Source organism: Gracilinanus agilis, chromosome 5 (genome assembly GCF_016433145.1).
Source record: "Gracilinanus agilis isolate LMUSP501 chromosome 5, AgileGrace, whole genome shotgun sequence".
In the NCBI taxonomy this organism is placed as follows: domain Eukaryota; kingdom Metazoa; phylum Chordata; class Mammalia; order Didelphimorphia; family Didelphidae; genus Gracilinanus; species Gracilinanus agilis.
The window spans coordinates 107,513,092-107,528,535 of NC_058134.1; the positions used below are offsets into that span (position 1 = coordinate 107,513,092).

Consider the following 15,444-nt stretch of genomic DNA (forward strand, 5'->3'; position numbering starts at 1 on the left):
AATCACAGCCTGTCCTCCTCTCCTCAGCTTCTCCTCCTTCTATTGAGTTTATATTGCACTTTGAAACTAGACTCCCAAGTAGTCTTTCTTAAATCTGTACCTTCTTCCTAAGCCTATTTCTCCCCACACAATAGAGAAGCTGCCTTCACTTTAGGGGGAAAACTGACTCTGTGGGTACTGCTGTACTATGAACACACTTACATATACTGAAAAGATGCTTCTGACTCATCCAAATTTGGCTTTTTACAAAGTCCCATGGCTAGATTGCTGGGGTCTGAATAGGGTGGCATCAGGAGGGACCTAGAAATCTGGAAAAAAAAAAAAGATGCATTTTGTGAATATTTAACACTGCCCTCATGACTCCTTGCCAATCCCCTCTTCTAGAATCCAGACCTATCTGTCCATTTGTGTTTGGTCCCCCATCTGGGTACTTCTCCACCTCAGGATTATGTAAGTGGCACCTTCCTGTGCCCACAGAGTAATCAGATCCCAGGACTATATCCTGTTCCTCCCCTGTGGCATAGTGCCTAAGTTTCTTTAGATACATATAAACCAGACATCCCTGGGCAGGGGCTGCCTTTCTACAAGACAGATGCCACGGGGCCCAAGAGACATGACTTGTGATCTCCTTCTCAGGCTACTCCTCCTCTTGCCCCTGGCTGCTCCTGCCATAGGAATCCCTCATGGCCCCACATCTCCCCTTCGTTACTCAAGATTCCTTGACCCATCCAATGTCATGTATCTACGCTGGGACTTTGATCTTGAAACTGAGATTATCACCTTTGATCTGCAGGTCCGGACAACTGGCTGGGTGGGCCTTGGTGTCACTAATCGTTACACCAATGTTGGGGCCGATCTAGTGGTTGGAGGTGTCCTGCCCGATGGGACTGTCTACTTCTCGGTGAGTCGAGGTATAGTTTCTCTTCTCCCCTAGGGATGGGAGTAAACTATTGGGGAGGAGGCCAGGCACATCCCACGAATATCAGGCTGCCAATGCTATGTCCCCATTGGGAAATGGCAAAGTGTTTAGTCATTTAATAAGGCAATAAACCTACTATGTGCCAGATGCCATATCTAGGTTTTACCTTTCATCCTTTATCCTGAGCATATACTTCGTCAAAGATTCCTAGCTTCCAGCACCAGTTTTTACAACTGGTCCTACCTTAGTATATCCTTGTGTATATCAAAAGACATATAAAGAGGATCATAGAACATTAAAGATGGAAGACATTTCATTCTTCTCTTAGTAAAAATCCTCTTCATTTGGCTCATAAAACTGAAAATCGCAGTTAAAATGGCCTTTTACAATAGTGGGAACCTGAAGCTACTAAATGGCAGTACATATGGTCAAACACATTCAAATCTATCTTTCTATTTATAGCCAAACACAACATACTGGGAAATGCATTACACTATAAAGCAGGAGACATAAGATGAATCACTTAATCCCACTCTGCTTCCATTTCTTCATCTGGAAAATGAATTTGAAAATCTCTTTTGGTTCTTCTTACTCTAATATTCTATGATACAGTAGAGGGATACAGTAGAAAGAACATTTATTACAGTCACACAATCTATGTTCAAATTCCATCTGTACCACGTGCTAACTACTTAACCCTTGGCAAGCCAACTTACCTCCATAAGTCCCAATTTATTCTTGTGTAAAATCATGAGATTGGTTTATAGGATGTCCCATTGGTTCCATCCAAACCATAAAATAAGAACCTTTGGTTAACATTTCGCTGATATTCTAAGTATTTTCTAATTTTTTGAAGAAGAAAGAACACTGAAGCATCATAACCACTTACCTCAAGGAGGAGAGAGGATATAGACATAGATATATTCATGTAATTATACAACAAATACTGATAGAATTGTCACTGTTTGTAAGACTCTATTAGCTCTAAGTTGTTATGGTTTGTAATAAGGGAATAAGACAGGAGGGCTTTCTAGTCAGTTTCTCAGCTTCACAAAGGAAGAGTCCAGAGGAAGTATAGAGATCATCACTTCCTCCAAGATGGACGCCTCTAACTCCCCTCAGGACCCAAAGAGAAATTATTCCTTTCTCTCTCTTTATCCCTCTTTTATCATTCAACCAATGATTTAGCCAAAGGTTTGATTAAATGACAACAGGGTTTATTGAGTTTCAGGGTTGATTGTAAAGGACAGAGGGACACAAGGTATCTCTAACAACTGCCATGGGAGAAGCTTCAGGTGGCGGAGGGACACAGGAATGAGAGACTGAGAAAGGGCCTGCCTCACTAAGTCCCGGGAAGTTTTGTTGCCTTTAAGGTTAGGAAAATTGCACACAATGAATCAGGAGATAATTTGTATCAAGGGAAAGCCCTACTTGACTATGGGGAAAAACTAAGTCTTCAAAATTTGATTTCTACCACCCAAATCCACCCTTCTCCCAGAACCCACAGGAAATTAGGAAAGGAAATGGTGATTGGAATAAGGAAGGTCAGGGAGATCCAGAGGAATTAGCTAAGCTACAAATCTCAAGAGAAAAGGTACAAATTCAAGGAATCAAGGCCAGGTTTCAGCCCAAAAGACTGAGCTCAGTTGACCCTCCTGCTCTGACCGAGCCTCCAGAATCAACTGCCTCTAGTCAGAGTTCTAAACCCTTCTTAACTGCCAGAAATTCTCCAGTTAGCCTTTTTCAGGGTTGTTTGCACTTTTGTAATATAGGTTGTTTTCAGTTGTTTCAGTCATTTCCAACACTTTGTGATCCTATTTGGGGTTTTCTTGGCAAAGAAACTGGAGTGGTTTGCCATTTCCTTTTCTAGCTCATTTTACAAACCAGGTTAACTGATTTGCCCAGGGTCACACAGCTAGTAAGTGTCTGAGGCCGGATTTGAACTCAGGACTATGTCTTCCTGATGTCAGATCCAGTACTCTATCCACTCTAATATCTAGCTATAATTAGAAGAGTCATAATTCCAGGAACCAAGATTTGCTATAAGTGGTCTTACAAAGGGAATGTCTTTTGCATAGCCTTAGAAAAAGGAAATCTGGAGTCACTTTATCAATAAAGGTAGGGTTCAGCTTTCTCATCTATAAAATGAGAGGTGTTGGATTCAAATATTAAGAGCCTTTCTAGACCTATTATTTATTATCTGAGTGGTCTGGGCAAATTGTCCAGCCCTTCTGGGACAGTTAGCTCATCTATGAAATGAGGAGGTTGGAGTAGATGACCTTTAAAGTCTTATGATACAATGAATATTATACCCAGCTATTCCAAATTAATTATCTAATGATCGGTGATTCTATGGGTCTTTGGCTACTTTCTTTGACTGAAAGACTAAACACAGAATACAAAATACTTATATGTGTTAGGCACAATCTCTGCCCTCAGGTAGCTCATAATCTAGTTTTAAGACAAAAACAAGTTTTGATACAAATGAAGAGTTACCAAATAATAAAATCAGTTTAACAGTAACACTTGAGAGTATGTTGTTAGAAATAATCATTGACAAATCTGTCTTCAAACACTTCTTAGCTGTGTGACCTTAGGCAAGTCACTTAATACCCTATTGCCTAGCACTTACCATTGTTCTGCCTTGGAGTTGATACATAGTATTGATTCTAAGACAGAAGGTAAGAGGTTAAAAAAGAGAAAAAGAAAAGAAATAATCATTGAAGAGGAATAATCAAGCAGCAGGATGCAAGTGGAAAGAAGTGACTATGAAGTCAGAACTCAGTTTCCTCATCTCATCCTCAAAATATGAAGGAGTTAAATTAGATGACCTTAAATTTACTTTCCTGCCTTTGTGTCCAAATATTATTTTGCATATACTTATTGGAAGTGTGAATATAATAGGGTATGGAACCTTGTATGGAACCTTAGCCCAGTTGATGCTAACTGTTAAGGAGACATAGGGCAGCTATATGTCAAAGGGGACAGAGCTTTGGACCTGGTGAAAGGAAGATTCATCTTCCTGAATTCAAATACAACCTCAAATACTTACTAACTGTGTGACCCTGGGCAAGTCACTCAACCCTATTTGGCCTGGTTTCCTCATCTATAAAATGAGTTAGAGAAAGAAATGACAAAACACTCCAGTGTCTTTGCCAAGTGTATAAGTGGAGATTTTGAGCTGCATTAACGAAAGGACAGTAAGTAGTGGGTGTGAGGCAGTGGTTTTGGTAGCTTGATTGTGGTGAGATCCCATGCAGAATACAGAGGATGCTGACAAGCTAGATAGAGGAAAGTGGCCAGAAAGAGGAGGGCGGGAGAGAGGCTCACATTTAGGTTTGGAAAGGACCTTGGAAATCATCCAGCCCAACTCTCTCATTTCACAGATGAGGAAAACTAAGGTCAAAGGAGGTTCTTAAATCCTTTGCCCAAGATCACCCAGGCAGTAGCAGAGCACCATTATTTGAACCCAGGGCCTTTGATTCTAAATCTAGCACTCTTTCTGCTACACCACAGAGAAGACAAGACTGATGTTCCCTGAGAACTATTATGATAGAAAAGAGATTAGCTTTCCTGTGCCCAGAGGGCAGAACTAGGCAGAATGAGTAAAAGTGGTAAAAATGAGGATTTGGCAGAAGGTGAAATGTCATGACAATTAGAGCTCTCCAAAAAGTACAGCATGTCACTCAGGAGATGGTTCCTTGATTACTGGAAGTCTTCAAGCAGAAAGTGGTAACTACTTGTTAAGAGTGTTGCCAAAGGGGCTTCTGTGAAGATGTCTACTGAGGTCTGATTTTATGAAATCTTATTAGGATTGAAAATGGAAGAACTATCTGAATTATAGAACAATTTTTAAAGAAATGAGATCATTTGGGTCATTTTCACACATTCAGTAACTAGGATAATGTAATTCTGGGAAATAAGTGTATGGAAAGAATTCTGGAGAATGTAATTCAAAGGTATAAAATCTCAACCTATACATAAGAAAACCTCAAATGTGGACACAAAGGGTTGTACACAACTGAGATGACTAAATAATGTTATATATGTTATAATAAAACCCCTTAAAAAAAAGAAAGAAGAGACATGGCCCCTCTGTTTGTGGAGTTTCTCTTCTGATTCAGAGGCATAATCCCTTTGTCAATGACACATTTCTATTGTTTTATTCCCCAAAATGATAGGACCAGCATTTGGTAGATGATGAAACTCTGCAGGAGGATGGCAGCCAAGATGCAGAGCTTCAATTGCTGAAAGAAGATGCTGTCTATACCACCATGCGCTTCTCCCGGCCCTTCCGCTCCTGTGATTCCCATGATGGAGACATCACAGTAATAACAGAGGAGGACAGGGGGTATTGGTGGGTGGGGACCAGTTTTCTCAAATTTGAACTCTGAAATATTTTCTCTAAACTATCCTAACCCTCAGGGATCTGGAATCACCCCTAAATCAGATCAAAATCCAGGGCATTCTCAGTCTCTCATGTTCCCAGGGTTACCCTTCTCTTGTCCCTGCCCTAATCATACTCTTCAATCATCCTTTCTCTTGAGCCCATCTACAGGGTTCCTTATGTGTGGAAGGCAGCATAGTACAATGGAAAAAGCAATAGATTTTGGAGTATGAGGACCATGGTTGAAATCCCAGGTGTTACTTTGCACTTGTGTAACCTGGAACAAGTTCTTATACTCATGAGCCTCAGTTTTCTCATCTGTAAAATAAAAGGGTTACATTATATGACTTCTAAGCTTCCTTTCAACTCCAAAATCTATTTTCTTATTATTATTCCCTACTGAACTTGCCCTCCTGAGACTTGTGCTAAACAGGTATAGATTCTGAAGACCACCTTGTGATTACACATATGTGCAAGATATATGTCCACATGAGTTATCTAAATGTAAAGATGCAGCATCAAGATATTATCTGAGATAGGACTGTCTTTGCTGAAAAGAAGACATCAAAAGGCAAGTCTTTTCCACCAGCAATCTAACAGGAAGGGGACACACTTACCCTATCAACACCATTAAGGCTGCATACTCTTTTCACTAAGCTCCAGTAGTATGGCTTTTCAAGTCAAAAAGACAAGCACTTATCAGGGACCTACAAAGTGGGGTGTACAGGGTACTCCAGGAAGACTAGCACAGTGAGTTAGGAAAGTGTCTACCCCAACTATGTGAAGACGTTCACTGACAGAATGGGCAGATGAGAACAATTTTCTGACTGCCATGAAAGTACCTGAAATAGGTGCTGTGCAGCACTTAGAATTTGGTCAGACATTGAAGATGCCAAGGTCGTCCACTGCATTCCAGGTCATCACCAGTTGTCCTTACTTTTGTCTTGCCACTGGACTTTACTGATTCTTCAAGAGACAGTGGGGTTTACATCTGTCCAACTCATCTTCACTTAAATCCAGTTTATGAGCAAGTCAAAATGTCACCACATGAAGTCATTGATCTTCTTCAAAAATGAAGGACAAACAACAATGTCTGGCACTATGATAAGTGCTGGAGATAAAAGAAAAGTGAAAAACATTCCCTGCTCTCAAGGAACTCACAGTCTGATGGGGTAGACAACATGTAAACTGCTATGTACAAACAAGATGTAAATGGAATTCATCTTAGAGGAGAAGCTCTAGCATTTAAGGGGATCAGAAAAGTCATCTTACAGAAGATAGAATTTTAGCTATACATTGAAAGAAACCAGAGGGACACTAGGTAGCTCAGCCGATAAAGATGGAGGTCCTGGGTTCAAATATGACCTCTAAGACTTCCTACCTGTCTGACCCTGGGCAAATCACTTGAATCCACTTTCCTAGTTCTTTTTGCTCTTCTGCTTTGGAATTGATACTTAATATTAATTCTAAGACAGAATGTAAAGGGGATTTTTTGGAAAAAGAAAAAAAGGAAAAGAAGCGAGAGATGACAAGAGGCAGAAATAATGAGAGAGATAATTCCAGGCATGAGAGACAGCCAGTGAAAAATTTCTGGAATAGAGACATAGAGTATCTTGTTCAAGGAACAGCAAAGAAGCCAATGTCATAGGATTATGACTATGTGGAGGTTAGTAAGTCATAAGAAGACTCACTGACCCCAAAAGTGTTCTTTTAGAAGGAAGTCAATAGGCATATCTGCTGCAATAGTTGATGTATGAATTGTTACCACTGATGATCATAGTGTTCTTGACATAGATGTCACTGCATTTTGTAAATAGAATGCAGTCATGGTTCTTGAAACTGATGATCTGAGGAGAAGACCATATTGCTGTCTTATAACAGTCATAATTACATTATTATGTTTCCCCTAATTACAACAACCTACTTTGTTGGGGCTGAACCTGAGGCCTACAGCTTGATTCCATTAGAATGCAACTGAAATAGTTCTCTGAGGGACTAAGATACTCCAGGATCCAGGATCCAGGTTCTAGCACTAGTAATCTTGGGCCACAATTACCATCAATATCCAGCTATTTGACATACTGGAAATATATGTCTTGTCTAGAGGCACAAAATTCAGGACAAAATAGGCACTAATGAACACTCTCAAGGGGTTTAGGAGTAGCCCAAAGCTTAAGAGAACCAGTTTAACTCCTTCCCACCAAACACTACTTGCATTAGTGTACTCATCAGATGGTACTCAGTGTACCATTACTGAGAAGAGGTAGTAAGTCATTTTATCCAAGAAAAATAGCAAACAAAAATCAGAAAAGTGATCTAAGTTAGAAGAAACCTGAAGAGATCAAGTGTGAATGAGTACTTCAGCTTTGAGTCAGATAAGGTCTCAACTCTGATCAAGAGAGAAGGCACAATCTTGACCAAAGGGAAACTGTCTTCCTGGAAAACCAAGGAGGAAAATTGGAGATCAGGGACATGTTGAAGAGCCAAACTCATATGTATAGCTTTCTTTTCCTATTGGGTGGCTCTTCTAAACTGTCACTAAGTCATTGATGGAGGTTCAGAATGTCAATCTCAGGAAACATGTCTATCTACATCCATACTGAGCACATTGCACCCAGCTATCCATCCCCCACCACTCGTGGTTGAGTTAAATGTGCATGGCTATGGTGTTTATAAAGGGTATGATGATTGCTATTGAGGATATTCCCCTCTTATTCCTCTCCTGTTTTTCACTTCCCTTTGCCAGAGTGACACAATTCGGGTCCTGGCTGCTTATGGGCTGGATGACACAGTGAAGCTGGAGAGGGAGAAGACCTTTGTCAAGTCAATCTTCCTATTGCAGATTGTCCATCCTGATGATCTTGATGCCCCCAAAATCTCTTATATCCATGACTTGGAGATCACTGATGTGAGTTTAATTAAGTGCCTGTGACTGGACCTCTACCTATGTTGATCACCCCTAATCTTTCCAACTTCCCTCACACCACCCTTGGACCCAAAAAGGAGCTGGCAAATATAGGTATGGGGAAAAGGAGAATGTAAGAAAAAACTATTCAAGGCTAGAAATGGGAAATGAGGAAATAGAAAGGAAGCAGGACCTAGAGAACAATGAAAGCAGGAGAGAGACTAAAAACTCCCTAAATGTCTAGGATCCAATCTAGGGCACATAGTCATTAGAGTATTAAAGAAATCAGTATAAAATTAAAAAAAATATTTTTGGTTAATGAATCACAGAGCAAAAGCAGCTCATAAATACTAAATAAGTTCCTCTTTATCATACAAACACACATCCTCAAATATCCAGTTGTAATATTTTGCACAACTTTTAACTAGCTTTTCTGGTTTCTTCATCCAATAGAATCTTTCCCAAGAGGATGCCAAACTTCAAACCAGTCATGTCCCTCCCACTATACCACCTGCCCCAGAGATCCCATGGCACATACTATATGTGGCACACATATACTTCCTAGGAGTTGATCAAAAGTTGGAAATATTAGTTATAATTCAGGCTGAGCTTTTAGATTCAAAATCCTGGGCTCACCTATGATATTAACAGAGAAAGCCCTATCATTTGTTTTTCACTCTTTCTTTAATCCCTCGCTTCATTTCCCAGATATCCAGTACATACCTCCACCATAGCTAAATTTCTTTGTATATCTCCAACCCAGTTTCTCATCCCTGAAGATGACACAACTTATGCCTGCACCTTTCTTCCTCTGCCCATCGTCAAGGAGAAGCATCACATCTATAAGGTGAAACAGAAATATAAAGGGTGAGGGTAGAGGAAGAAAGGAATCATAAGAAAAGGACACATAGAGGGAAAAAAAGAAGACCTTAAAAAGGAGTCATCAGACCAGAAGGAGGAGAGTGTGAAAGGGCTGGGGTTGGTAATGGCTGAGAGGGATAGTCATATATTGAGCTGGGTAGATAGGTCCAGCCTAGTAAATAATTCTGATGTTCTTAAATAATTAGGAGTATGTAGGAAGGTGAGGGTGAAGCAAAAGTCATAGGATTAAGGAGAATGGAGGTACTAGATCTGGAGAATAAGGAGAAGTAAGGGAATAGGCATAGATTAAGGATATAGAGTGAGCTCAGGGACCTTGATCCAAGAATTTTTTGATAGGCACATTTTAAAAAATGGAGATTGAATACTCTGTAGCAACACACTATTTAAGAAGTAAGAATGGCTAATTAGACTATATATTATGATTTATCACTGCCAGAGAATGAAGAGCAGAACCTATTTTAATATGACCTAATTCCAGAACTTTATCCATTGTAAAAGGCATAGCGCCATGTAAGAGATAAATAAGACAAGATTCCTGCCCTCAAAGGGTTTACAGTTGACAATATCATGCAAAATAAAACATGGTAGTAAATGAGAAACTTGTCAATTCTGGTATAAAAGTCCCCACCACCACCACCACTAAAAAAAGAGAGAGATGTGGGTTTTGAAATTATGGGCAATAAGGAATAAATTAAGTCTTGACCAGATTTTTGCTTCAGGGAGTGGGAAAGAACAGACTAAGTCTAGGATTGAAGTAACAGTCCCTCTCATCTTCCTCACAATCCTTTACTGCAAGTTTGAGCCGAAGCTGATCTACCACAATGAGACGATGGTACACCACATCCTGGTTTATGCCTGTGGAAATGCCAGTTCCCTCCCAACGGGCATTAGTGACTGCTATGGTGCTGATCCTGCCTTCTCCCTCTGCTCCCAAGTGATCGTGGGCTGGGCTGTCGGGGGCACTGTAAGTCCAGGATGGTTAGGGAATAATTGGCTTTTAGCTACAATTTCTGGGAGGCTGGGTGGATTGGAGAAATTGGAGGATGATGGGGAAGTAGGGTATTTGGAGGTTTAGGGGAGAATCAAAGCCCTACAATGTCTCCACTTATCTCTCACTATTATACCTATCCTTTCTTATCTCAGAGTTACCAGTTTCCAGATGATGTGGGCATTTCCATTGGAACTCCCTTGGATCCCCAGTGGATCCGGCTAGAGGTTCACTACAGCAATTTCCACAATCTTCCTGGTGAGAGGGTAGGGGTAGGATGGATGGGGACAGAGTGCCTGATAGTGGCAGGCTAATTCCTTTTGAGAGCCTGGAAAGTATGGGAATGAGGGCTCATGTCTGAGACGTTTAGCTCTTCTCAAAACCTTATGCCTCTTCTTACTTTCCCTTTACCATAACTAAACCTTTCTCTGTCCATTCAGCAATTTGCTCCCCACTTCCCATTAAGTATGCTTCCCTTTGGCCAGGTGTGTATGACTCTTCTGGGATTCGAGTTTATTTCACTCCTATCCTGCGTAAATATGACATGGGAGTCCTCCAGCTTGGATTCTTTACCTTCCCCATCCACTTCATACCACCGGGAGCAGAGTCTTTTATGTCCTATGGGCTCTGTGAAACCGAGAAGTTTGAAGAGGTGAGTCCAAGAACCTCTCACACCACCTCTCCTTTCCCTGAAACTCCAGAGCTAACCTCTAACTTCTAAATATTCCCTCCCCCAAACCCTACTATCTGTCATCTTTAGCCCAAAAACTTTAAATAGGGTTTGCATTCTGGAAATGTGATGTATGGAGTACAAGATGAGAATAAACAAAAGGTAAATGGACAGTGGAGTATTGTGCAGCCAAATTAAGAGCAGAGAGGCATTAAGAATGGAGAATCTAGGAAGTGAAAGCATCAGTGAGAAATCAAAGATAAATGGGTAAAAGCCATGTGACCAAATAGCCTTGGTTTCTTTATTTGTAAAATAAGTTTCATAAAAATATAAACTTGTTATGAGGAAGTGATTTTTAAGTTCTATGGAAATGTGAATTATTAACATTGAACCATATAATTTTGATAGAAAGACAGCATAGCAAAGTTGATAGATGACTGGTCTCAGAGCCAGGAATACATGGGTTCAAGTCCTGCTTCTGCCACGTCCTAGTTGTGTAATACTGAGCAAATCAATTAACCTCTTACTACTATAGTCAACTCTCTAAGAATCTAAATTGTGTGATTTCCTCATCCAAGAAATCTTTATACTAAAGAAATCACAGGTTCAGTTCTCTATTGCTATAGAATTTTATAGTCAGCAGGTTCCTCATTTGGTTCAATCCTTTCATTTTATAAATGGGGAAATTGAGGATGGAAGAGATAAGGTGACTTATTCATAATTATACACAGGAAGTTAGTGTCTGATCTAGATAGAAGCCCCCTTTGGGGTTGGGGGGTCAGATGTCCTTCTCCTATCCCTGTTATAGATGAATGGGACTCCTGTGCCTGACATCCAAGTTTATGGTTATCTTCTGCACACTCACCTAGCAGGGCGGTCTTTGCAAGCCGTACAATACAGGTAAGGATAAAAGTTTGCTTCTGCAACATGGGATTTCTGGAGGTACTATAATGCTCTTCTGTAGAGTATTTGTGAGGATGGGAATAGGCAGAGGCTGGCCTCTGTAGTACAGTTAGGGCTGAATATTGGAGATTAATATACAGGGAAGACATTGGATTGGGATCAAGATCCTTTTGGCTATTTGGTTTATGAGCAGGAACTGCTCCTTGAATTCCACAGTATTTTCCCTGCCTTACTTTCTTGTCTGTATTGTTCTCATCTCTTTATCACATTCCTTTCCTTCCCCCCCAATAGGAATGGAAAGCAGATCAGGACCATCTGCAAGGATGATGCCTATGACTTTAACCTACAAGAGACTCGAGACTTGGATGAACGTGTGACAATCAAGATGGTCGGAGCCTTGGGGGCGGGAAAGGGAGGGGGGTCAAATACTAGAAGTATAATTAAGGTTACATATGACTCTAACCTAAACAAGCCCTAAGAGTTTTCTTGAATTTCTTAGTTCTTTTGCGTGTCTGACTTTCTTCCATCTTATTTCACTTTGAGCAGGGAGATGAATTGTTGGTGGAGTGTCACTACCAGACCCTTGATCGTACCACACTCACCTTTGTAAGTGCCTCCCAGAGCAGTAACTAGAAATCTGAACACCTAGGGTGAGCATCACTAACCATGATAGTTAGACAAATTGCTGTGGGCGGGAGGAATCTTGAAGAGACAAAGGGGTAGGGAAATCTTAGGATATTGCCCTGTGGTGGGAAGAAAGTGATGCTGATGCTGAAATCCTAGAATACCTCATGACTACTATTGGAGATGACAGCACTTAGTAGGGGAAGAGTTCACCTTTAATACAGCCACTATAGATACTAGAATACAATTGGAAGGATCCTGGGAGTCAGAGGACTTGACTTTGAATTCTGGGTCTTCCACGTACCACTTGTGTGACTTTGAGCAAGTCATTTAACCCTATTTTGCCTTTAGCTTCTTCATTTATTAAATGTGGGGTTTGGACCAAACAATCTCTAAAGTCTCTTCTAGCTCTACAATTGTAGATTTTAGTAGCTTCCTAATTTAATTAGATATTATTGCTAAAAGTCTTAAGGCTAGTTGTTTCTGTTAAAAAAGAAATCTTCTAAATTTCAGTGCTATAGGACAAAGTCCTTGTCATCCTGCCCTTGTAACTATAAATATATGTGTGTACATATACACATACATGTGTATATATGTATATGTGTGTACATATATCATATATGGAAATAAATATGTAAGTATATATATTCATATTCAGTCCTATATCCATATCCATATATAGTATATCCAAGTATATGCATATATAGAACTGAATATGAGTATTCTTTAACCCCACTTTCTGACTCCTTCAGTTATCCCCAGTCTAAAATGAGATCATCAGTAAAATGAGGGGATTGCACTCAAAGATCTTGGAAGACCTTAAGTAATCCAATAACCCTATTATCCTACCCCCTACATCATGTGTCCTTTCCCTCAAGGATTTTCTCCTTATTGTATCTAGGGTCAGAGGTTGGGAGCAGTGATTCTCGGACTTGCCAGGCCACTGGTCTAATTATTATGGCTCCTGGAAGTCACAGCCACTATACTAAGAAATATTCATAGCCGTAACATTTGGAGTTGAAATATTAAGGGAAAAGAAGAGAAAGAAGAGAAAGCAAAATCTTATCGGAGCTCTGCTTTGTATGTTTCTGTCTCTGCCTTCCTCTGTCCTCTCTATTTCTGTCTTTCTCACTCCTATTCCAGGGAGGCCCAAGCACCATTAATGAGATGTGCCTCATCTTTCTCTTCTACTATCCCCGAAACAACATCTCCAGTTGCATGGGGTACCCAGACATCATTCACGTGGCTCATGAACTTGGAGAAGAAGCAGCTGAGTAAGTATGCCTAGAAAAGAAGACTGAGAAGAAAAGGAGATGGAGGAGAAGAAGCACCCTGAGAGTTAGAGACCTAAAGAACTCCTTTTTGGGCTTCCCATATTTTCCTGTCTTCCCTCCCTTCCTCTCTTATTACCAGTATCTGGCAATTTCATCAATAGACTAGGATTTCATGTATGTGTCTATTAGCAAGAGCTATTCATCAAAAATAGATGAGAATAATTGGCTGTAGAAACCCGAATTAGTATATTAGAAACATGACAAATATGTACTTATGTATAATTTAATCATGTCTACATTCTTCCCAGATGTTATTTTGATTTAATCAGGTCTGTTTTCCTTTAAAAGATGCGAGTAGTTCCCTATGTATCCAGTCCTGCATCTATCTGTTTTTTAATCTCTTCTCCTCTTCCTATTGAACTTTCTTTGTTTTTTCATTGCATCTCAACAAATAAATGCATACATAACTTCTGCAAATATTAGTTTTTAAAAGAAGCATCATGGCTACAGTGAATAGAATGCCACTTTTTGAATCAAGAAAACTGAATACAAATACCATCTCTGACACTTACCAATTAGTTATGTGACCCAAATCATTAAACCTCTCTGTGCCTCTGGTGACTTCCTAGGTTCCCTCCACTGAGTCATATGCTATTGTAGATATGAAAGAAGTTTCCCCACACTGGAATTCCTCATTATTGGAAACCAAAAATCTTTTTTATTGCCCAAAGCATTAGTTGTTTGGGGAATGGGGGCAAGGAAGTAGAGCTAGGAAGAAAGGATTCTTATTTTGCCATCTGTTAAAAATTTCATTTACCTCTAAACTAATGCCAGGAGCTCTGACAAAAGAAATAATCCCTGCATTCCATGTTTAGGCATAGAGTCTTCATGTTAACACATATGACTTGACTTATTGCTCCAATAGGTACCTATGTGTCATATGTTTCATAGCATTAAAACTGTGTGCCTGTATTAAAAGTGATATTTCTGTCCCTCAGGGTTGCTTCCCTCTGTGTTCCACCCTAGGTGGCCATCTAGTTTTCCCATCACTAGTGCTGGCTATGAATAATGCCCATTTCTATTCCTTTCACCCCTTGTTTTCTTTTGACCTTTTTCCTAATCACCTTTTTTTTATTCTTCACCTCCCTCATTCCATCCACATTCTTCTCACAGCTCCATGGAGGGAATGATGGCCATGAATAATATTGAATGGAACCCAGAAATCATCAAGAAGGCAGAAAAAGCCTGCAAGGAGGCTGACCAAGTGGTGGTAATAAAGACCATTGATGTGAGTGACCAAGTTGGACTTTTAGCTCCCTTGAAGCTTGGGGTAGAACAGTAGACCATGAGAGTGAAAAATAAGAGTAAGATAAAAAAGAATGGAGGATAGGAGGCTAAGGGTGGAAAAAAGAGGAAAGGTGGTTAAGAAAAAGGGGAGGAAGGGGAAAATAAGGAGCAAACATGCTCCTTGGTGTGGAGAAGAAGGAAGGGAAAGTAATTTCCTCAATGAGGAGCATGTCTTTAGCTAGGCTGTCAGTGATTGTCTGAGATCTCCTAGGTAAAAAGGAAAGATGAGTGCAGAAAAAAAAGAAAAGGCTCTACTCCTCATTATTCTCCCAGCCTCTACCTCTCTCAAGATCATTTATCCTCTTTGTCCCCAGGAAATGGTGAGGAATCAGACAGGCCACATTCCAGATATAATCCCTACTCCCCGTGGTCCTTGCTTGGAGTCCATAGGGGGCAAAGTAGAGCCACAGGACAAGACCCCTGCAGGATTCCGAGCTGCTCCTCCAATTCAGTCTGGCTCTAGTCCTACATTTTCCTTGACTATTCTCTTACTCCTACAGGGTACCTTTTCTTGGTTTCTGATTTCCCTCCAAAGTACAATCTGA

The 15,444-nt window shown here is 40.3% G+C and overlaps 1 protein-coding gene across 1 annotated transcript; it reads left to right on the plus strand.

The window, feature by feature from the left end:
* Positions 1-613: 613 nt before the first annotated feature.
* Positions 614-15,444, plus strand: LOC123250740 (putative DBH-like monooxygenase protein 2). Its single transcript, XM_044679969.1, has 13 exons — positions 614-901; positions 5,101-5,247; positions 8,053-8,214; positions 8,975-9,058; positions 9,890-10,057; positions 10,237-10,339; positions 10,567-10,733; positions 11,560-11,651; positions 11,946-12,042; positions 12,201-12,260; positions 13,422-13,552; positions 14,726-14,840; positions 15,214-15,444. Exons 1-13 carry the CDS (start codon positions 614-616, stop codon positions 15,442-15,444), a joined length of 1,845 nt encoding a protein of 614 aa, XP_044535904.1.